Source organism: Neomonachus schauinslandi, chromosome 1 (genome assembly GCF_002201575.2).
Source record: "Neomonachus schauinslandi chromosome 1, ASM220157v2, whole genome shotgun sequence".
Classification (NCBI taxonomy): Eukaryota; Metazoa; Chordata; class Mammalia; order Carnivora; family Phocidae; genus Neomonachus; species Neomonachus schauinslandi.
In genome coordinates, this window is record NC_058403.1 from 204,560,203 (window position 1) to 204,583,959 (window position 23,757).

Genomic DNA, 23,757 nt, shown 5'->3' on the forward strand with positions numbered 1-23,757 from the left:
GATGATGATGATGATGATGATGATGATGATGATGATGATGATGATGATGTTCAGTTAGCTTATTTTCTGCCCAGTGCAGTGTTGGGCTTAAAGGAAGTTGCGCTGAACAAGCTCCATGTGATCTCTGCTTTAAGGGAACTTACAGAAAAGAGGAAGGTGATGTCATAAATAACCAGTTCCTAAAAGACATGTGATTTAGGGAAGAACCTGGTTTCCGGCTTCCACCTTGGATGTAGAAACCTGCCAGGCCACCAGAGCAACAGGAAAAGGCTGAATAATCAACAAAAACATAACTTCCTTGAACCCATCAGAGAGCTGAGGTCACAGGCAACCCACCAGCCAGAAATCTAGGGGAAGAGAGATGGGTAGGAGCACTGGCTTACCTATAGCACGGGATGAAGACAGCGCCACCAAACAAGAGGGGAGATTTCTGCTAGAAGTTTTAACTAATTCCTAAAGGCCAGGTGTGGGCTGGTGTGAGGGTAGAGAATCCGGGAGAATCAGACACAAGGGGACTTCTCACCCACCGGCAGGCTCTTCTGGGATCAGCACCAGGCCATCATGAGGAGGTTGGGGGTAGGGCCAGAGATGGGGAAAGCCCGCCCCCTCTACCAGATCCACAAGTTCATGGTCTGTCTCAAAAACAGTTTTGCTAATGGTTCTCATACCACATAACCACATAGGCTTCTTCTAACACCTGGCAGCAGGTCCCTCACCTTATCTTAAGCTGAAATTTCTTCACCCCTCTAAACATGCTTTCTTGCTGCCAAAGTCCAAAGTCAATGCCAAATTTTAAGTTTTTGTTACAGCAGCATCCACTTTCTGATACTAACTTCTGTGTCTGTTACATTATGTGCTCATAAATCTGTAAGTCGGCAATCTGAGCTGAACTCAGCTGAGCAGTTCTACTGATGGTCTCACCTAGGGTCATTCATGCCACTGCAGTTACCTGGAGGCTTGCCAGGGGCCAGATGGTCCAAGATGGCCTCACTTGCATGCCTGGTGGTTGGTGCCCACCATCAGCAAGGCCCTCTTCATGTGGTCTCTCAACCTAGAGGAGCGGTCGGTCCAGGCTTCTTCACACTTTGCTCCTAAGACTCTAACCATAACCTGGGGCGCCTGGGTGCCTCATTCAGTTAAGTGTCTGGCTCTTGATTTTGGCTTAAGTCATGATCTCAGGGTTGTGAGATTGAGCCCTGGGGTGGGCTCTACACTCAGTGAAAAGACCGCTTAAAGTTCTTTCCTTCTCCCCCTCCCCCATTTGAGTGCATGCTCTCTCTCTCTCTCACTCGCTCTTTCTCAAAATAAATAAATAAAATCTTTTAAAAAAAAGACTCTAACCATAACTAAAAGAGGGCAAACCCCAGTGTGTGTTTTACAAGCATCTGCTCCCACCATGTTTCATAATGTTCCATTAGCCAAAGAAAGTCAGACGGTCGAGCTCATCTTCAAGACATAGAGGAATAAATCCTACCTCTTGATAGGAGGGGCAGCAAAGTCACATTGAAAATAGATGTACAAAAAACTAATGATGTAATGTATGGTGATTAACATAACATAATAAAAAAATTTGAATAAATAAATAAATTTTTAAAAAGAAAAAAAGAAAATAGATGTACATTGACGGGTAGGAGGAATTATTGTGGCAATCATCTACTACAATATTACACACACACACACACAAATGCAAATTAAAACACAAGAAACCACTTACACATCCACTAACATAGCTAAAATTAAACAGGAGAAGGAGTTAAGATGGCAGAAGAGTAGGGAACCCTAATTTCGTCTGGTCCCTGGAATTCAGCTAGAGAGTTATCAAATCATTCTGAACACCTGTGCAATCAACCAGAGATCTGAGAAAAGAATTGCTGCAATTCTACAAATACAAAAGTGATCACTTTTTGTAAGGTAGGAGGTGCGGAGACATTAATCCGAGGCGATATATTGGAGGATACCGTGTGGAGAGGGAGCCTGCTTAAGAAGGCTACTGCAAAGTGCTATAAGAGCAGAGCACAGAATCAGAACTTTTAGAAGTCTGCTCCAGTGGTGGAGGTCCCTGCCTGAAAGGGGCTCAGGTGGTGAAGAGGTGGTCCCAAGTGTGACAGCATGGTCCCAGGATCCCCAGGGTCACAGAAAGAATGGGGGTGCCTGAGTGTGGCAGAGTTCCCAGGCATCAGAGCAGGGAAGCTAGCTGCAAACAACGGTGTTACCATAAACCACAAACCCCAGCTGGGTCAGGTGACCACTCTCTGGCCAGGGTCCAGGCAAGGGCAGAGACACAGTGAGACCCCCCCCACCCCACCCCCAGGAGAAGCTGCACGGGTGTGAGCCACAGAATTCCGTAAAGTTTGGAGACTCCAAATGGGGTCACCTGCCTGAGATAGAAATGCTCAGTTACAGGCTGGGTGAACACATAGTTGGGATGGAAACCAGGGAGACAAGAGTGATTGACTACTTTTCTGTGAGGGCACACTGAGAGGTAGGGGTGCAACCTTTCAGCTACCCAGCTGGAGACAGGGTGCAGCCATTTCCATCCCCCCATTAGTGCTAAAAGCCTTCAGGGAGCAAAACAGCATCACACAGTACAATCTGGAGCCACTTACACTGAGCCAGCATGGCAAGGGGGGTGCAATTCCACCTGAGCAAAGACCCCTGAGTCAACCCAACAGGCACCTCCCCCAGAAGACCAGCAGGAACAACCAGGTAGCACCAAGTTTACTGATCATAGAGAGATGCAAAACTCCAACTCTCGGGGAAAATAGTATATAGCATTCATGGTTTTCTTATTATTCCTTAGTTTTTCAGTTTTACATTTTTTTCTTTTCAACTAATTTCTTATTTTATCAATTCTTTTTTTGTCTTTTTCAATTTTTATTTTTATATTTACATTGTGTATATTTTTGCATTTTGGTTTCTTTTTTTTTTTTTTCTTTTTTCCTATTTTGGTATCTAGTTTCTTCTAACAAACAAACCAAAATACTGCCAGGATCTAGTTTATTCTTGTGTTCTGTTCAACTTCTGGCTTGATTTCTCTCTCTCTCTTTTGTTTGTTTCTGTTATCCCCCAATTTGTTTAGTCCGTATTTTTCTGGTGTTGTTGCTATTTTTGTATTTTCTCTCTCTTTCATCTATTATTTTCTGGACATAATGATGAGATAGAAAAACTCACCCAAAAACAAAGAATAAGAGGTAGCACTCAATACCAAGGGTGTAATCAATATGGATACAAGTAAGACATCAGAACTAGAATTCAAAGCAACTATTATAAAGATACAAGCTGAACTTGGCTAATTGAATTTAAATTTTTTTTAAATGATACAAACTGGGCTTGAAAAAAGCATAGAAGACACTAGAGAATCCCTTACTGGAGATTTTGTCTGTCAAAAGACAACTGACAGAATGGGAGAAGATATTTGCAAATGTCTTATCAGACAAGGGGCTAGTATCCAAAATCAATAACGAACTTACCAACTCAACACCCAAAGAACAAATAATCCAGTCAAGAAATGGACAGAAGACATGAACAGACATTTCTCCAAAGACATACAAATGGCCAACAGACACATGAAAAAATACTCAACATCACTTGGAATCAGGGAAATACAAATCAAAACCACAATGAGATACCACCTTACACCAGTCAGAATGGCTAAAATTAACAAGTCAGGAAACAACAGATGTTGGTGAGGATGCGGAGAAAGGGGAACCCTCCTACACTGTTGGTGGGAATGCAAGCTGGTGCAGCCACTCTGGAAAACAGTACGGAGGTTCCTCAAAAAGTTGAGAATAGAGCTACCCTACGACCCAGCAATTGCACTACTAGGTATTTACCCAAAGGATACAAACATAGTGATCCAAAGGGGCAACTGCACCTCAATGTTTATAGCAGCAATGTCCACAATAGCCAAAATATGTAAAGGGCCCAGATGTCCATTGACAGATGAATGGATAAAGGTGTGTGTGTGTGTCTGTGTGTGTGTGTGTCTGTCTGTGTGTGTGTAATAGAATATTACTCAGCCATCAAAAAATGAAATCTTGCCATTTGCAATTACATGTATGGAACTAGAGAGTATTATGCTAACCAAAATAAGTCAATCAGAGAAAGACAATTATCATATGATTTCACTCATATGTGTGATTTAAGAAACAAAACATGATCACAGGGGAAGGGAGACAAAAATAAAATAAGATGAAATCAGAGAGGGAGACAAACCATAAGAGACTCCTATCTATAGGAAACAAACCGAGGGTTGCTGGAGGGGAGGCGGGTGGGGCGATGGGGTAACTGGGGATGGGCATTAAGGAGGGCACCTAATGTAATGAGCACTGGGTGTTGTATGCAACTGAGAATCACTAAACTCTTCCTCTAAATCTAATAATATGCTATATGTAAATTCAATTTAAAGGGGAAAATCGGAGGGGGAGACGAACCATGAGAGACGATGGACTCTGGAAAACAAACTGAGGGTTCTAGAGGGGAGGGGGGTGGGAGGAGGGGTTAGCCTGGTGATGGGTATTAAAGAGGGCACGTTCTGCATGGAGCACTGGGTGTTATACGCAAACAATGAATCATGGAACACTACATCAAAAACTAATGATGTAATGTATGGTGATTAACATAACAATAAAAAAATTTTAAGTAATTTAATTAAACTAACAGTAGCATGCATTATCAGGACGTGAAGCAAACCAAACTTTCATGCATTGATAATGGATGTAAAAGTTGTTTCAACCACTTTGGAAAACTATTGGCAGTATATACCACAGCTCACAGTCTGCTTACACAATGACCCAGCGATTCTGCTCCAGGCTGACACCTGAGAGAAATGAGAACATTTGTTCACAGTAAGACTTGTCCAAGAACATTCACAGCAGCTTTATTCCTAACAGAAAAACCTGGAAAGAACCCAAATGTCCATAAACAGAATGGAATGTTTTGGCTGTGGGATATTCAGACAATGGAATATTACCCAACAGTTTTTAAAGAGAATAAACTATTGATATTGTGACAAAATAAATTTCACAGACACTATATTAAATGAAAAGCCAGCCACAAGAGGGTAGAGTGTGGGTTCCATTTCTATGAACAGGAAAAACAAATCTATGGTGACAGAAATCAGAATACTTATTACCTCTGGATGGGGCTTATTGGCCAGGGTAGGGCCCAAGGGAAGCTTCTGGGGAGATAAAATGTTTAACATCCTGATATGGTGGTGTAGACATATATAAAATTCACAAGGCGTGCACTAGGATTTATGAACTTTTACACAAGTTATAACTGTTAGATTTTTTTATTTTATTTACTTATTTGAGAGAGAGAGCACAAGCGGGGGCGGAGGGGCAGAGAGAGAGGGAGAAGCAGACTCCCCACTGAGCAGGGAGCCTGACATGGGGCTGGATCCCAGGACCTGGAGATCATGACATGAGCCGAAAGCAGATGCTTAACCGACTGAGCCATCCAGGCGCCCCTAGAATTTTAAAACACAGAAACAGGGGTACCTGGGTGGCTCAGTCGGTTAAGCATCTGACTCAATTTTGGCTCAGGTTGTGATCTGAGGGTTGTGAGATCGAGTTCTGCGTTGGGCTCCACACTGGGTACAGAGCCTGCTTGACTCTCTCTCTCCCTCTCCTTCTGCGCCTCCCTCTTCTCCCCGTCTCTCTCTAGAAAGAAAAAGAAAAAAGAAAACCCAACAACACACAAAAACAGATCCCTGTGAGACTGAGAACAGATACAAAGGAAGAAAAGTCCCCCAGAGTAAAGCACTGTGTACAGCCCCTGCATTTTGGAGCCAGACTCCATCACTTACCACCTGTATGACCTTGGTTAACTCACCTCGACTGGCTTGGCCTCAGTTTCCTCATCCATAAACTGGGGATGATAATAGTGTCTACCTCAAAGTGTCATTGTGCAAAACAAGTAACTTAGAAGATTCAAAGCTTAGGGTAGTATCTACTATCTGCTAACAGTAAGCTCCAAACAATGACTTGCTGTTATGAAAATGAATAGTTGAATATTCATCACTAGGGAGAAAGATGGTCACTAGAAGAATAAAAGGAACAATTTGCTGAAAACATTAAATATCAAAAATCTTCTCATTTGACTGCTTCAAAATATATAAATTTAAAAATTGACAGAATTACAAGATTTATTCAGCAATCATGGTGGGAGAGCTTAACATAGCTGTCTCAGTACGCACATCATAGACGGATGTGGACTGAATGTTTGTGCCCCCCCCCCCATTCACATTCTGAAGCCTAATTCCCACTGTGATGGTATTAGGAGGTGGGACTTCGGGAGGTGACTGGGTTATAAGGGTGGAACCGTCATGAATGGGACGAGTGCCCTTCTACAAGACACCCCCCAGTGCTCCCCTGCTCTCTTTCTGCCATGTGAGGACCAGGCAAGAAGACGGCCATCTATGAACCATGAAGCAGGCCTCACCAGAGAGCAATCTGCTGGCATCTTGATCTTGGACTCCAGTCTTCAGAACTATGAGAAAAAAGTTCTGTTGTTTATAAGTCACTCAATCAATGGTAATTTTGTTATGCAGCCCAGACTGATATTGACCAATATGTATAAATGTGTAGAAGATTTTGAAACACAAATAATATGCTCAAATCTAGTGGACATATGTGTAATACAATATGTTGATTCCAACCACCCATGAAGCATTTATGAAAACTGACCCTATACTAAGTGCATCAGTGAGATACTGCATTTGGTGGTAATAAACCCATCCTACCCTCTCCCACCCCATCCCCAAAACAGCAATGTCATGTGCCAGTAAGAAGTGCATCTTTTTCATGTCACAAGATGTCCACAAACAAACAGTCCAGGGCAGCTACACAAAGATACCACGGGGAAACGGGTTGGTGTGACTTCTGGCCACACTCTCCTCAGCCTGTAGCTTTTACCCTCATGGTCATGGGATGGTTCCTCTAGCACCAGACATCATGTCTGTTTGTACAAAGGGCAAGACGTGCAGGGATCAAGCTAAATGTCCTTTGCAACATCCTTCCCAGGTATCACACCCAATGACTTCTCAGACTTAGAAAGGCCAGGACTGGGCACGTGGCCCCTCCTCCAGCTGCAAGGACTGGGAGATAGAGGTTTTTTTTAACAGTGCACGTTACCAATCTGAAGCAAAAAACGTAAGTCCTTTCGTAAGGAAGAAGGGGCAATTTTGACAGGCAACTAACAGGATACACCACACTAAAAACAGATACCTAACATTCAATAACATAAAGACCACATTCTCTGCTCACAATGTAATTAAATTAGAACCAACAGCAGAAAGTTATAAAGTAAAAAAAAACACCCATACACATGCAGGAACTCTCCAGAAGGATAGAAATGTTCTCTATCTTAAATGGCGTGTTGGTTACATATATATGTGTACGCACCTGTCAGAGTTCTCCAACTGTACACTTAAGATTTATGCATTTCACTATAAGTAATTATACCTCTATAAAAATAAACCCATGTCCTGTTACTTTAAAATCTAATTACAAATAACTCACAGGCCAAAGAGTAAGTGATAATAGAAACTAAGACAATATTTAGATTTTAACCAAAATGAAAATATTATACATCAAAACATGTGACGTAGCTAAACCAGTACTATGAGAGATGATTACAGCCCAGAACGTGTATACTTTTAAAACTTGGAAGTCAGTCAGCAAGGGGCCCCCCACACGGATGGGACACTGATAAAGGCAGGCCACCGTTCCTAACGTTCTCTCTCCCGGCATGAATCCTTTTATGCACAGTAAGTGAAGAGCTGTGCCTGAAGGCCTTCTCACACTGATTGCATTCATAGGGTTTCCCCGCAGTGTGAGTTCTCACGTGCACGATAAGGTGTGAAGACTGACCAAAGGCTCGCCCGCATTCCTGACAGGCATAGGGCTTCTTGCCGGTGTGGGTCCTCGCGTGTTTCCTGAGGGATGAAGGTTCACTGAAAGCTCGCCCACATTCCTGACACACATAGGGCTTCTCTCCAGTGTGAGTTCGCATGTGACTCTTGAGTGTTGAGAGGCGACTCAAGACCTGCCCACAAGTAGCGCACTCATACAGTTTCTCCCCGGTGTGTATCCTCTTGTGGACGTTGAGATGAGTGCTCGTCCGGAAGGGCTTCCCACACTGGTTACACGCATACGGCTTCTCCCTGGTGTGAGTGCGCAGGTGCGTCTTCAGCGACGAGTGCTCCCTGAAGGCTTTCCCACACTGACTGCATCCAAAGGGCTTCTCCCCGGTGTGAGTCCTCAGGTGGCTCCTCAGAGAGGTCGGCTGATTAAACGCTTTCCCACAGTCCTTACACTCATAGGGCTTCTCGCCCGTGTGGTTTCGCTGGTGCAGAATCAGGTTAAAGTTCCTTGTGAAGGTTTTCCCACACTGAGCACATTCGAAGGGCTTCTCCCCAGTGTGAGTCCTCAGGTGGCGCCGCAGATTCGAGGAGTACTTGAAGGCTTGCCGACACTCCGGACATTCAAAGCACTTCTCCGTGGTATGAGTCTTCTGGTGCCTGATCAGGTCGGAGCTGTATCTGAAGGATTTCTCACATTTGTTACATGCATAGGTTTTGTCCCCATGACGGATCTTATCAGGTACAATCAGGTGAGCGGGCTGGAAGAAGGATTTTCCACCCTCGTGGCATTCATAGGGGTCGCCTCCAGCATGAATTCTCTGGTACTGAAAAAGTGGTTCAATGCCGTGAAAGGGATCCCCAAGTTCACTGTATTTATAGAGTTTATCTCCAGTCTGGGGTTGCTCCTGTCAAGTGAGGAAAATAGGAAGACCAAAGACTCTATTATGTTCACAGACTCTCCCCCAGGTGAATTACGTGTAGGGAAAAGGCATTTCTATAGCTGAAGCTTTTACCATTTTAGTGCGTCTGAACCATTTCTACCCTGAGTCCCTTCGAGTGGATGCTCTGCCACAGAGAGCTGTCATTTTTGTTACGTTTGTGAGGCCTCTTAGACACAGAGTTTTGCCGAGTTAAAGGCAAATTAAGTTTTAAACACTTGATGTCTATTCACATTTATAAACATGGCTGCTTGTGGAAACTCTGGGAAACACATGCCTTGATCTACATGGAGGGTTTTCCCCAACTCATGACATTCACAGACTCTCTCCCAAGAACCTGCTTTCCCCTGGGTAAACACCACTTGCCTTGAATCTCTCTCCCTCTCTCTCTCTCTCTCTCTCAACCTCTCTCTCTCTCTCTCTGGCCTCTTGTGCTGCTTTTCTAATCTACAGCAACCCCAGACTTGTCCTACAACAGAGGACCAAGAAGAATCCTTGGGCACCTTACCCTTTTCATGCCAATGGATGGAATCTCTGCAAAAATATCTTGGTTAGAAATTGGATCTTGGGGTTGATGCTGAGGTTCTGGAATGAATAAGGATAGAAAAATTAAGTACACGGGGGAGGAAACTGTGGGACCAAGGCAACCAAAAAACTAAGCAGAGAACATGTGGATTTTCTTTTTTAAATACTGATTCTAGGGCGCCTGGGTGGCTCAGTCAGTTAAGTGTCTAACTCTTGATTTCGGCTCAGGTCATGGTCTCAAGGCTGTGAGATCGAGCCTCGCATCAGGCTCCGTGCTCAGTAGGGAGTCTGCTTGAGATTCTCTCTCTTCCTCTCCCTCTGCGCCTCCCCCAACTCATGTGCACAAATACTCTCTCTCTCACACACACACAAATAATCTTTTTTAAAAAAATAAAAAATAAATACTGATTCTAACTATGGGAGGAAATTGTGAAGAGGAAGAATGTATCAAAGAATAAAGGAAATTTTAAGGTATTTGGCCATGTAAGGAGTCACATAACCATAGGAACAAGGAACGGAGATGGTAGATGTTAAGTTACTGAGAAAGAGTTCTATGAAGATTGAGACTGAAATTGAGAGAAAGTATTGGCAAGAAGATACACTGGGGAGGCACTGGATAAGCATACACACGCTATATACACATAAAATCCACACATGATAAACTATACACATGGAAATGATAAATGTGAAGAGGAGGTAGGACAAATCATTCTATGAAACCATAGTAGAGTATTATGGACAAAAAGGAAGGAGGTGGAATCCAGTAAAGCAGCACCCGTCAAGGGCACTCGAAGTGTTTCCCTTACTGACAATTTCCAAACCTAACACTCATCTTTCGGTCAGAGCTGTTGCTCCCTGATCTGCCTGCTGTTCACCTGGACAGGTTCCTGGGAAGCTTCTTCTCTCAGGGGGCCACAGCTCTTCTCCTGGCTCCAAATGGGAAAACGTACTGGGTTTGCCTAGCTGATCTCCTGCTCATGGGAAAGATGCAGGGTGTGAGCAGACCGTGCCTGCCACTAACCAGGGTTGATATTCTGAAGTCTTTAGGCACACCGGGGATGGGAAGAGCAAAATGAGCCTGCCTGCATTCTCACGGGCATGGCAGGGCTCTTACACTAAGGAACCAAAGTATAAGCTCCCTCACTAGGTCCCAAAGGACAATGGGATTCTCCAGTCCCCAAAACCCAGGGCCTCACTCAGAGACACACTTGAAAAGCCCAGAAACTTTTAACCATGGAGAAACAGCAGCAAAGATACCTTCATTTCCACAGGGGAGCCCCTAAACTGTAAGCACCATGAGAGCAGGATTTGTCTGTTTTTTTCACCTCTTGATTTCCCAAACCAGCACACCTCCAGGAACCCATAGGTGCTGCAGGAGTGTGTAGATAAGGCAACAAGCCTGGCCTTACCCACGGAGGCCAGGTTTCTATAGTTCTCCAGCATCACATCTCTGTACAGGCTTCTCTGGGCAGAGTCTAGAAACATCCATTCTTCTGGGGTGAACAACACAGCCACATCCGCAAAGGTGACTGGTTCCTGAAACACACACCCATCGCAGCTCAGCCAGGGGCCACCCCCGCCAGTACTCAGGAGGCTGGCGAGGGGGCCAGCAGCCTGGGGAAGGGAGACCCATGCAGAGGATTCTCAGACCTTTGACTCAGACCCCAGAACTAGAACACTCCTCTATCTACTCATTCCTCCCTGAGGGACAGCATCCAGACATGTGGCATCAAAGGACTGAGCCACTGGCAACTAGCCAGGAAGCCCTGGCAGTTTTATTCCCTTCCAGCTCCAGGATCCAGCGGACCTGAGCATGTTGCCGGCAAGAGAGAAGTATTCAGTAAATGACAACTGTTTGCCCCGAGAGATCGTGAAGACTAGGAGGCAAGGACAGCTCACATCCTTGCTGTTTTCCCTCCTGATGCTCAGCAGAACGAGGCACTCCACAGCTAGAGAAGGTCTGAATGAAGCTGCCTGGGATGTCCCATGCACCTCCCCCTGACACATATTACGGGAGGTCCAGTGCCTGGAGGCCTGGAGACCAGCCCTGTGGGGTCGAGAAGCTCTAGTCCAAGGGAAGAGGACAAGGGCCCAAGCAAGAAGAGCAACAGGGATTTCTTACTTACCCGCAGACAGGTGATCAGTACCCCCGGAGCCACAGCTTCGTCCTCTGTGCCCTCCTGCTGGAGCCAGGCGGGGTCCTGGGCAAGCAGAGCTATAGGAAAGAAGGGAAGGCCAGGAGGCCCCGTGAGCACACCCACAGGACCGAAGGCTGCCCACCCCGACTGTGAGTGACCCCATGTGCACACACGTATGTGCACACTCACAGGGACACACACACGTACAAGAGACACACACATGCTCTTGCACGCACTCACACACTTAGGGACACGTGCACACACACACACACGTGCGTGCATTCACACAAACATGCAGACACATACACACACACACAAAACATACGTACACATGTACATACACATACTGAGAAGAACATGCACACAAACACACAGACACACGTGCAAACACGCACATACACGTGCATGTTTTTTCCATTCCAAATCCTGGAGTCAAGGTCTCAATTCACCAACAGCCTCTGGAGTTTCTGACGCACCCCCCACTGCCCCTTGATTCAGCCCTGGGTCAGCATTCCTCCCTAGCTGCTCGGCCCCTTCCTCTGCCCCACTCTGCAGGGCCAGTAGCACCCCAGGACTTACCACAAGGAGGGTACAGAGAAGCTGCCCACACCCCAAGTCTGCCTGTGAGAAGGCAGCATCTCCCCTTCCTGCCTTCAAATCAACCACACCCCTCCACCCCCGACCCGGGGCCTCCTGGCTCAGCCTATTACAGACGAGCAAGTGACCCCACACACACCATCTCTTGTCTCCCTGCACCCTCACCTCCCACTGCGACAGGACCCTCCCCCTCAGAAATCAATCCTGACCTAAAAAATAATGCATATCATACAAATAAATAAAATAAATTGCAGATAATAAAAAAAGAAAACCTGAGCCATGTCCAATCTCTGACCCCACATATTCCCCTCCTGAGGCTGGTGTAACAAAATACCACAAACTGAGAGGCTTAAAGCCACAGATGCGTATTCTCTCTCGGTTCTGGAGGCCAGAAGTCCAAGACCAAGGTGTCAGCAGGGCTGCGCTCCCTCTGACGCTCTGGGCAGAATCCCTCCTTGCCTCTTCCTGGCTCCTGGCAGTGGCTGTCTGGAATCCTGGGTGTTCCTTGGCCTGCAGCTGCGTCCGTCTGATCTCTGCGTCTGTCATCACGTGGCTGTCCTCTCCCCTCTGTGTCCCTGTCTCCCCCTGGCATGTTTCTCTTTTTTTTTTTAAGATTTTATTTATTTGACAGAAAGAGAGCAGGGAGAACGACAGAGGCAGAGGGAGAAGCAGGCTTCCCGCCGAGCGGGGAGCCCAATGCGGGACTCGATCCCAGGACCCTGGGATCATGACCTGAGCCGAAGGCAGACGCTTAACCGACTGAGCCACCCAGGCGCCCCGCATGTTTCTCTTCTTAAAAGAACACCAGTCACACTGGATGAGATTCCCCCACCCCGCCCCATCCCGACCTCACCTTAACTCGATGGCAGCTGCAGAGACCTATTTCCAAGTAAGGTCCCAGTCACAGTCATAGGTACTGGCAGCTAATTAGGACTTCAATATGCCTTTTTGGGGGGCCACAATTTAAGCCAAAACACTCTGCTTTTCCCTCTACATACTGTTTTTGTTCCCCACTATGGGCAACCAACCCACCGTCCATTTCCTCACCTCCTGCTTACTCACGATCATCACCACTCCAAGGACAGGCGCCTCACTCAGACCACCAGTGACCCCCCATCCCTGGTGGGGATCCAGTCAATGCGTGCAGTCATCTAATCCCTCCACCCTGAAGTGACCACACCCCCAGCTCCTTCTGTCTCCTGTACAACACCCTCCTCCATCCCTCACCCTTCTCACTTCCCTCAGCCTCTGCCTTCGCAGGCAGCCTCGCCCGCTCTGGGCATCAGGTCCCAGCCCGGCTGACCGGGCCCAAACCCCCAGGCTGATTCTCTCCCCTGAACTCCAGACCCACCTCCACACCATCAGCTCAGGTCCCCACTCATCTGTCTGGGGAATTTGCCTTACGACCACAGTGAGGTGGGGGGGCAGGGCTGCTGCCGCTGCAGACCTTAAACTTGCCCTGCTGGGTTTCGAGACTGCTTGGGACCCATAACCCCTTCTTTCTCTCCCTTTGGGAGAGGGAGCGTGTACCCTGCGCATGTCCCACCGATGTCTTTTGGAAGCAGAGGACTTGTTTTCTCATTTCACAGGTTCACAGATGAAGAAGAATTTTGCCCCTGGGAGAGACCACAACCCGAGTCTCACCCATGCCAGATTTAGATGATTCATATGGACTTGGGGACTTTTTGAGTTGATGAGATTCGGGACTTAGAGTTGATGCTGGAATGGGTAAAAACTTTGGGGGTGTCAAGATCATCTGACTGTATTTTGTATGTGGAGAGGACATGAATTTGGGGGAGGGGGATCAGAGGGCTGACCGTTATGGGTTGAATTGTGTCCCCCCAAAATTATGAAGTTGTAAGCCCCCACTACCTCAAAATGTGACCTTATTTAGAAACAGGATCTTTGCAGATGTGATTAGCTAAGATGAAGTCACAGTGGAGTGGAGTGGTCCCCACACCCAATATGACTAGTGTCCTACGAAGAGGAGAAAAGAAAGAAGCAGGGACACAGGAGGGGAGAGGGCCCTGTGACGACACAGCGATGTAGCTACAAGCCAAGGAACACCAGGGATTGCCAGGAAGGAGCCTCCCCACAGGCTTCACAGGAAGCACGGCCCTGCCAAACACCCTGACAGGAGACTTCCGGCCTCCAGAAATGTGAGATATGAATTTCTGTTGTCTCATCCCCCCTCAAAAAAATGTGCTCATCACCTTACTCTCAAAGGCTGTTCTTCCAGTGTCCCTGATCTCAGGAAGCGACATTCCTGCCTCAGATGGGAAATCTCGCCCCTGACACTCTGCAGACCCCAACAATTAATCCAAAAAAAACAAAAAAAAAACCAAAAACCAAACCAAAAAAAAAAAAAAAAAAAACACCACCTCAGTGATGACATCTCTACAAGGAGCACTCATCTCTCCCGACCCCCGCCCACCCCACTCCCTTTCCTCCTACCCCAGTCCCCACCATGGCTCACGCCACAGCAGGCCTTTCCTTTCTGAATCCACTGAAAGGTCACTCACTCCCTCAGAGTGCCTCCCCTCCTCAGTATCCTTCTTTTCTCTAGAAGGACCCTCCCCCTTTCCTCACAGCCCCTGCCTATTTGTAACCACATGGTCACTGGCTTCCTTAGGTGTGCATTTTCTGCCACCCTCGCAGGATTAGAAGCTTCGGAAGAACAAGCCTGGGTTCCCTTTCCTTTCACCCCCGCCCGTCCCGCACTGTGCTTGGCACATGAATGCTCTGGATTGTCTGGTAAATGAAAGCATACAGGACTCACCAAATTATCTCAAATCAACCTCCTGCCTATGTCTTAAATCATTCCGCAAATCCCTACCCTGTAGACAAGAATTAACACAACAGGCCTGCCTGCTGGCCCTTGGGAACATGGATCTCCAGAGGGTTCCCTCCACCCTAACTGGCAAGAGGGGTCACTCTTTTTAAACTGTTTCTATGAACACTGTGGTTTGTGCTGAACGCCTGCTCTCCTTCCAGGAGTCCGGCACCTGCTGACAGGAGTCAGGTTCATGCTGGGCAGAGGGTGCCGACGTGACCAGCCCCGAGTGAAAAGCCTGGGCGCCAAGTCTCTCCTGAGCTTCCCTGATAGACATCACCTCATGTGTGTTGTCACAGCTTATTGCTGGGGGTATTAAGCATGTCCTGTGTGACTCCGGAAGCTCGTGCCTGGACTCCCCCAGACTTCACCTAATGCTCCAGGGGACTGAGTTCTGCGCCCCTTCACTGTGATAAATCACCACCATAAGTACGACTGTGGGCCGAGGCCTAGGAGTCCTAGCGAATGGCCACAACCGGGCGTGGTCTCAGGGACCCCGCCACACCCACTCCGCACTCACCTGGTCGAGGCCACTGCCACCCCATTCCTCACTGCCTCCACCCACCGCTCGGATCCTCCCTGAGGCCCCGCCACCTCCCAGGTGCTGGAGGGTTCTGCTAAAACTGCAGATGCACAGCACCACTCACCCAAACACATCCCTGGCTCCCGGCAGCTTAAGCACACAGGCCCAGATTCTCCTCCCATGCTTCCAGGCCCTGAATGATCTGGAGCCCAACCATCTGCAGTCAGCTCACACCACTCTCCCCTTCCCTCTGCTCCCTTCACACAGCCTTCTGTGGGCCCCCGGGCACACCAGGCTCTCTGCCTGCCTGCCTCCCCTCCGGGAGGAATTTTACAGATGCCATTCCTAGGCCTGAAATCCTCCCCCCAAGCCTTCTCACAACACCCCAACATCTTGCCACACTAAATGATACAGTAAATATCATGGTCTAAGTCGATACTCATCCCCCAGGGCACACGTGGCAAAGTCCGGTATCTCAGTCAGCTCCACTGCATAAGAAAATACCACAGACAGGGCAGCTTAAACAGTAGAAACCCTACTTCCTCACAGTTCTGGAGGCTGGAAGTCTGAAAGCAGGGTGCCAGCATGGTCGGGCTGTTAGAGCGGTCTTCCTGGCTTATACACAAAAGTCTTCTCACTGTGTCCTCACTTGGCAGGGAGCTCTGGTGTCTCTCCCTTTTTTTACAAGGACATCAGTTCTATGGTATTGGGGCTCCACTCTTATGACCTCCTGCAACCTTAACCACCTCCTTCAAGGCCCAGCCTCCACCCAATATGGTCACATGGGAGGTTAGGGCTTCAGCATATGATCTTGGTGGGCAGGGGGGTGGGGACCAGCCACAGCTTCTGGAGACATTTTCAGCTGTCATGACTAGGGGCTGTTACAGGCTTAATTGTGTCCTTCTAAAAATTCATAGGATGAAGTCCTAATTAATACCCAGTACCTAGGGGCGCCTGGGTGGCTCAGTTGGTTAAGCGTCTGCCTTCAGCTCAGGTCATGATCCCGGGGTCCTGGGATCGAGCCCCACATTGGGCTCCTGCTCAGGAAGGAGTCTGCTTCTCCCTCTCCCTCTGCCTGACACTCTGCCTACTTGTGCTCTCTATCTCTCTGCCAACTAAATAAATAAAATCTTTAAAAAAAAAAAAATACCCAGTACCTCAGAATAGGACCATATTTGGACATGGGGTCTTTAAAGAGGTCATTAAAATGGGGTCAGTTGGGTGGGCCCTAATCCAGTATGACTGGTGTCCTTATAAGAAAACAAAATTTGAACAGAGACACATACAGAAAAAGAAAACACAAAACAACCACCTATAAGCCAAGGAGAGATGCCTGGAACAGATCACAGCCCTGAGAAGAACCAACCCTGCCCATCCCTTGATCTTGGACTTCTGGCTCCAGAACTGTGAGCAAACAAGTTTCTGTGGTTGAGCCACTAGGTCTGTGGTACTTTGTTACAGTGGCCCTGGTGGACCAGTACAGGAGGCGCTACTGGCGTCTAGTGGCTGGAGGTCAGGGATGCCGCTAAACATCCTACGGTGCACAGAATGGCCCCACCACAGAGAAGGATCTGGCCCCGATGTCAGTGGTGCTGCAGCTGAGAACCCATGGTCTGACTTCCAGTTTCCAGAAACTCCTCTCTGCCCCCAAGATAAAGTCCTCGTGTTACATGCTTCCATTGTATTCTGGTCTTCGTTGAAAAATCTGACCACCCAGGCAGACTGTGAGCTCCACGCGGAGGGGGTCAATGTTTTGTTTGAGATTGTCTCCCAGTGCCCACCTCACCACAGGGTGGCCAGCTAGAGCACCTGAAGAGTCGTACTTCAAGAGCACAGGGTACTCCAAGTACTTCAAGAGGACTTCAAGGCAAAGCCTTGGCCAGAAAGCTTACCAAAAATACATAGAAGAGCAACACATAATCTAAGAATTACTTCCTGTCAATGATGTAAGAGATTCCAAATGCAAGCCTGAATGATATTGTTCAGAAACAAAGTTTATTATTCTCACTAGAAGGCAAGATGGAAGGAGATAAATGCCTTGAACTTACAGCCAAGATGTTATTTGTCCCCCGGAATTAATTTTTCCCCCACTTCTCAGGACATATGGTTTGTTTTAACCTCATTCTTTATAAACTCAGTTAAAACATATGCCATTTACAGTAAATTCAACTGTCATCTTCAGCATCGACATAACTGTGGAGAATTTAACCTTGCCCAAAAAGAGGTCTGGACTTGGCCACAGCTGAAGGGGATCTGCTCTTTCTTAACAGAAAGACCAAATACCAAAAAAAAAAAAAAAACCAAAAAGATTCCCAGCCCACAATCCTGAAAAGGTGCCTTTCCTCTTGAATGCATAAAGAACGGTGACATGACTTTACGTATTCTCTCCTTCCAGTACAGGGAAATGCCTGCGGTCGGAGGAAAGGGGGTGCAGGGCAAGTTCCTGGACACAACACAGCACAGGCGGGGACCCCCAGGCTGCCAATTCCACTGGCGCTCACTCACCAGAACCCCCAGCCGTCCCCAGCTCAGGAACACCCAGTGCAGGAACTGGCATGGCCGCCCTCTGAATCTGCACGGCCACCTTCAGCCCCTAGACAGCGTGACAGGGACAGATCAGAGTCACACGGTCAATGGAATACACTCCCAGCTCCTCACCCTGACCGAATTTGCAAGACTGACCCTGCTCTGGAAACACACTGATAACTGAGACATGCCCAGTGTAGCTTGTCCAGATTAATCCAATCCGTGGGTACAAAACTAATCACTGTGATAGAATTTCAACTTCAAAAAGGAATGGAGAGGGGGCCCGGGCTGGGCGGAGGCAACCTCTGAGGAGCCTCCAGCAGCAGGGGGAAACGCTGGAGCAAAGAGGGGTGTGGATGGCCAGCAGGCTGAGGGGTAGTAGGGGGACGAGGAGGTGGACCTCCACGCATGAGGATGGTCAGTAAGTTTTTCCTGGAAGGAAGCCCTGTGGTGGGAGAAAGGATCTGAACTCTCCTCCACTGGCGGCTTTTCCCTCAGGGAACCTGACTTGCATTTCTAAGGGCTATCTCTAGCCTCTGTGTCCAGGGTGGGGCCCAGTAGAAACGGGGGCCTGTAGGGAGCAGTTCCAGGGGTCCCAGAGAACTAACAGTGGCTCTGGGCAGGGTGGTGGCAGTGGGGACAGCAGGAGCAGTCAGAGATAAATTATATTTCGGGGGGGAAAAGCTCGCAGGACTTGGTGATGGATGGGAAGAAAATGTGGCAGGTCCCTCAGGGCAGGTGATGGGCAGAAATCCTGAACCGCGGGCCTTCCTGGCTGGCATTGGGCCCTCACAGCAAACATCCTCCCTGGCTTACTGTATATCCAGAAGACTGAGGTGACACCCAGAGAGCCGGATGGTCCTCTGGAATCGAAGGTGTCCCCCTGTCTCCAATTGTGGGCCTGATCTGCATCCTCAGGTCCAGCCCTGGCCCCTAGGAGAAGGCACGGAGGGGACTGAGCAGGACAGAGGTGGCACTGAGGCTGCTCTGGGCCTGAAGGACCCTCAGATTTGGGGTAGTGCCGTCACAAGGCAGGTATGCAGGTCTGGCAGCTTCAGACCTGGTGACTCCCCCTACTCCACTGTGGGCCCCAGCCACTGAGGGTCTCAAGTGTGGGCCCCAGCCACTGAGGGTCTCAAGGACTGATCATGCCGCAGACGCAGAGGTGAACCTGACCCTTTCTGGTTCTGGGGGTTAGGTTAGGGGGTTAGGCCACAGGCTCTCAGAGGCACTGCAATACGCTTCACTGAAGAAAGGCTAGGAGCCCTCGGCTCTGAATATGAATGTTGTTCTGTTTTCTTAGTCTGTGTTTGTCTATTTGGCAGCCATCAGTCGCAGGACCAAACTATTGGCCAGAGCTATTTACATCTGCCCTGCCATCCACAGCCCATCCTCTGAACCCTGTCCTTATCCAACGTTCACGCAAGCCAATATCCCCCTGCCCTGAAACAGCATGGAGGGGACACGGCATGGGGGCGAGGGGGGCTAGGACAGTAGAAGGGCTGAGCCTGGAGACCACTTGCTCAGCCTGTTTTGGGGCTCTTCTGGGAGCAGTCTCCAGCCCTCTATGTTCCTGTCCTCCCCTGGCCTAGCTGGCCATGAGGGGGAGGCCACAAGGCCTTATCCTCACATGACAGGGAGGCCTCAGAGCTGAGGATGAGGATGAGGCCCACTGATGCCCGGAAGGGCTAGCTGAACCATCAGCACCTTTAACCACGTGGCAGGTTGTACAATTCCCAGCTGGTAGATCCTGGCAGCTAGAACAGCAATCTCTGCAATTAGAGATCTGCATCCTGGATTTGACTCCCAGCTCCAAATGTGACTGTACCACTTATGGGCTGTGTGTCTTCATGGATGACCCACTCATCTTCTCCACATGTGTGTCCGGGTAGACCTCCTCTGCCTGCTCAGAACATTCTGTGACCACTCGTTTCCTTGTTTCCTGAGGCTCAGATGCAGCAGAAGCCCCTCCTCTCCCACACCCAGTGCTCACTGCTGAGCTGGGAGTGAAACTCTGTGGAAGGTGCTAGAATCCATACTAAGAGGAAAGAGCCCACAGAAACTCGAGAGGACAGCTGTCCCTTGTGGGTCCTCCTCCCTCCCTCCCTCACAGGGTCCATCTGCTAATCAAGACAGGGGGGCGGTGATGGCCTGGAGTACCTGTGTTCGCGCCTTCACTGAACAAGCATTAATTGAGGGCTCTGTGATGATGCACAGAGTGCTCTGCATGGGGTTACTGCAACGATCCTGTCAGATGAGGCCCCTGCAATCCAGCAGCTCCAGTGAGGTATTTTCAGACCTCAGGGTCTCCAAAGCAACATGCCCTTTCCCAAGCAGCTACTGGAGGACATTCTCCACCTAAACAAAAACGTGAACCAACAGTGAGGAGGACCTGAGCAGTGAGGAGTGTCTCAGCTGCCCTGGGGTCTGATGCGAGCCATGCAGGGGTGAGGCTTTCAGCTGCCCGGCAGCCCACACCAGGCTATGCAGGGTTGAGGCTCCGCATGCTCAGAGCAAAGCAATGAAACGGGTCTCTACCATCCAGGCCCTGCCACCCCATCCACTGGGCTGGCGTCTCTTCACCATGAGTCTGACACCATCCATGACAGAGGTGGAGGGGCACAGACTGAGGGAGCCCAGAGATCTCACTGGCTCTGGGACAAACAGGCCCAGCCTGGGGGTGAAACTGGGCTCTACGTGTCCCTCTATCCACACCCTAACCCTCACCTTTGAAATCCCCAAGAATGGGAACCCAAACCTGGGAAATTCCTCCAGTGTGGGGAGGCAGGAAATCAGGGCCAAGGTGGGAGCAGCGGGGCTCAGTCTGTTCCCTGGTACACTGGAATGCACCAGCCAGCTCTAAAGGCTCTTGCACACTTTGACAGGGGCTTATTTCTGCTGTGAGATCTCGATTTGTCTCCTACGTGGAGAGGGGTCCGCAACAGCTCTCCCACATCCCTTGCAGTCAGGGTGACCCTCTCTCCCACGGTTCTCTTGTCAGGTCTAGGTTGGAGTACCTCCTGAAGCCGTTCTGGATGCGGCTGAATCAACTCTCCAGGCAGAGTTTGCTCCTGGCCAGGGGTAAGTGACGACAAAAACCCCGCCAACACCCGCAGAGCGCCCAGGGCTGCTCCCCTCCCTGTCGAGGCACGTTTCTAGCACGTTCAGAGGTGCACCTCGCTTAGGCAGGTTGAGGGCTCAAGGACGTTGAGGGCTTTCTCCCATTTGTGATTTCCATGGGGCTTCTCCAAAAGGCAGGAGTTTCCCATGACTGTTAAGGAGTAAATCATACTGCACACAATCAATGTCTGACTCACACTGATGGCAATGTTTACTTGGGAGAACATTCGAAGAAGGGTCTTGAGTGACAGAAAGGATTTACCCAAATTCAGGAGTCATGGCCACTCCCTTCAGACCATGTGGGAATGTCCTTGAGGAAATGCCCCAAATGTCTCCCTGGCTCTGGTGTGCATTTCCAACTCACAAATTCCTCAACTTCTCCCAAGGGGGAATAAGGATAATCCCCCATGAATCTTACCATTTGCATATCATGGGATGAATTTTCCTCCAAAATATCCTGCACAGGAGTTGACACTTTGGATTTAAGTTGAGATTCCCAGTCTAAAATGAATTAGAAAAAAAAATTAAGTTCTTTCAGAAATAGTGATATGAAATTGACCAAAATAAATATTTAAGTATTTATTGTTTTAAAATATTGTGTTTTAAATATTGAGCCTAAACTTGGGACGGTACTAAAAGGGAAGAAGGCATCAGTGAGCAAAGGGAGACTCTGAAGAATACAGCTGTTTGTGGAATCTGGCAGTGACAGGAGCGGGGGTGGGCAGGGATGAGAAACTATGTCTTCTGGGGATTGAGACAGATGTCGCCAGAAAGACAGCCTTATCAGAGAAATAAGTAAGAAGCAATTAGACAAAGAACACACACAGAAATGTTCACTTTCATGAGGAATTGGACAATAAGTGTGGTTATGATGTGGAGCAATTTGAACCCTCAACCACTGTTGGTGGGAATGTAAAATGGTGCGTGCACCTGTCTGAGAAAGCACTTTGGTGGTTCCCCAAAAAGTTCAGTAAACTTCCCCCAAAAGTTCAGTAAAAGACCCAGCAACTCTACTTCTAAGTGTCAACCCAAGAGCAATGAAAACATACCCACTATTCACAAGAGCCAAAAAGTAGAAACAAACCAAACGTCTGTCCATAGACAAATGGACAAACAAAACATGGTCTACCCATACACTGGAACAGTATTCAGCCCTAAAAAGGAACAAGGCTCTGACACTCGCTACAATGTGGATGAACCTCGACAACACCACACTAACAAAAGAAGATAGACACCCAAGGCCACATGTTGTGTGATTCTCTTTATATGAAGTATCCAGAACAGACAAATCCATAGAGACAGAAAGCAGATGGGGGGAGGGGAGCGAGACTGGTGAAGGTGGCACAACTTTGTGAATATACTGAAAACCAGTGAATTGTACACTTTAAAAGGGTGGATTCTTTGGTATGTGAATATCTCAATTAAAAAAGAGAGAGAGAGAGATTTGAACAGATCGTTTTCTGAGATCAATGAGAAGTAGGAGAAGGCTAGCAGAAGAGAAAAAACACTACAGGAACTCACTTGAGAAACCTCACCCCAAAGAGTCTCATTTCCCCTTGCGATAAAAGGCCTCTGGGAGGGGTGAAAGATGGCGGAGGAGTAGGGTACCCTATTTCAACTGGTCCCCAGAATTGAGCTGGATATCTACCAGACCACTCTGAGCACCCACGAAACCAGCCTGAGATGTAAGAAGATCTGGATCTCTACAAACAGAATATTGCAGGCGGTTGGTTTTGAGGTACGAAGCGGAGAGCCGTGATTCTGCGGGCAGATATCGGAGGATAAACGGTGGCGGGAGGGTGCCTGGCCATGGGGATCCTACACTGCCAGTGAGTAACAGCCTTGCGCGCTGCGGACGGGGCACAGACTCGCAGACCGGTAGCGTCGGGAAAGGACTTTAGGACAGCCCCCGGGGTGGAGGACCAGACCGGCGGGGTCGCACGCACACGAACCGCAGCCCCCCGGACAGAAACCGGAGCGACGGTCGCGCGCACGCGAACTGCAGCCTCCGAGACGGAAACCCGGTGCGCCGGGGTGGCGCCGGTGAACTGCAACCTCCGGGGTGGAAACCCCAAGCAGCGGAGTCGCACACGCACGTGAACTGCAGTCCCCGGGACAGGACCCCAAGCGGCGGAGGCACACGGGCACGCACGGGCGCGCGACCTAGGAGCGGGTGGCGGTTTTAGAAGCACAAAGGGCAGAAACGTGCCCCGACCTGGAGGCAGGACTGGGGGCGCTGCGGAGGGGTGCACAACCCAGGCCGCTGCAGTTTATAGCAGCACGGACAGAAATGGAGATGGTGTGGCCTGGAGAGCTCACTGAAGAACAGACTGAGGTCTCTCTACTCTGAGGCAGAGGGTTGGAAATGGTCTCTTCTGCTCTGACTCACAGAAGAGACGAAGAAAGCCACCAGGGAAAGGCGCCAGAGAACAAAAGCCCCAAAGACTGATTCCCAATGAGCCCATCCTCCGCCACAGGGGTGCAGGGCAACTCCGCCCAAACAGGGTAGCCTGAGTAACAGCACAGCAGGCCCCTCCCACAGAAGACAGGCTGGGAAAACAAGAGGCCAGCAACCCTAAGGTCCCAAGAAAACAGGTGCATCTTGCTTGGGTTCTGGTCAATAATTTCAACTCCATACATTCGCTCAAACACCCATCAACAGAATGACTAGGAGGAGGAGCCCCCAAAAC

General features: G+C 48.8%; 1 protein-coding gene and 1 long non-coding RNA gene across 2 annotated transcripts in view; both read right to left on the reverse strand.

The window, feature by feature from the left end:
• Nucleotides 1–7,260: 7,260 nt before the first annotated feature.
• On the reverse strand, nt 7,261–11,616 carry ZNF333 (zinc finger protein 333). Its single transcript, XM_021705294.2, has 4 exons — nt 11,457–11,616; nt 10,740–10,866; nt 9,314–9,390; nt 7,261–8,772 (listed from the first exon to the last, which is right to left on the reverse strand). The coding sequence occupies exons 2-4, from the start codon at nt 10,813–10,815 to the stop codon at nt 7,675–7,677; spliced, it is 1,251 nt and encodes a 416-aa protein (XP_021560969.2). The 5' UTR covers nt 10,816–10,866; nt 11,457–11,616; the 3' UTR covers nt 7,261–7,674.
• Nucleotides 11,617–21,525: 9,909 nt separating this feature from the next.
• Nucleotides 21,526–23,757, reverse strand: part of LOC110593867 — a 13,851-nt gene continuing 11,619 nt past the window's right edge. Inside the window, exon 3 of the long non-coding RNA XR_002481176.1 lies at nt 21,526–21,568. This is a non-coding gene — a long non-coding RNA (uncharacterized LOC110593867). The remainder of the gene's footprint in view (nt 21,569–23,757) is intronic.

What these genes read in the sequence shown, in the direction of transcription:
- ZNF333 (XM_021705294.2), bottom strand. Translation starts at nt 10,815, where the DNA reads ATGTTTCTAGACTCTGCCCAGAGAAGCCTGTACAGAGATGTGATGCTG. An exon ending in TAGAAACCTGGCCTCCGTGG is followed by an intron (nt 9,391 to 10,739) that starts GTAAGGCCAGGC and finishes TATTCATTCCAG; the next exon opens with AACCTCAGCATCAACCCCAA. An exon ending in CATCCATTGGCATGAAAAGG is followed by an intron (nt 8,773 to 9,313) that starts GTAAGGTGCCCA and finishes CTCACTTGACAG; the next exon opens with GAGCAACCCCAGACTGGAGA.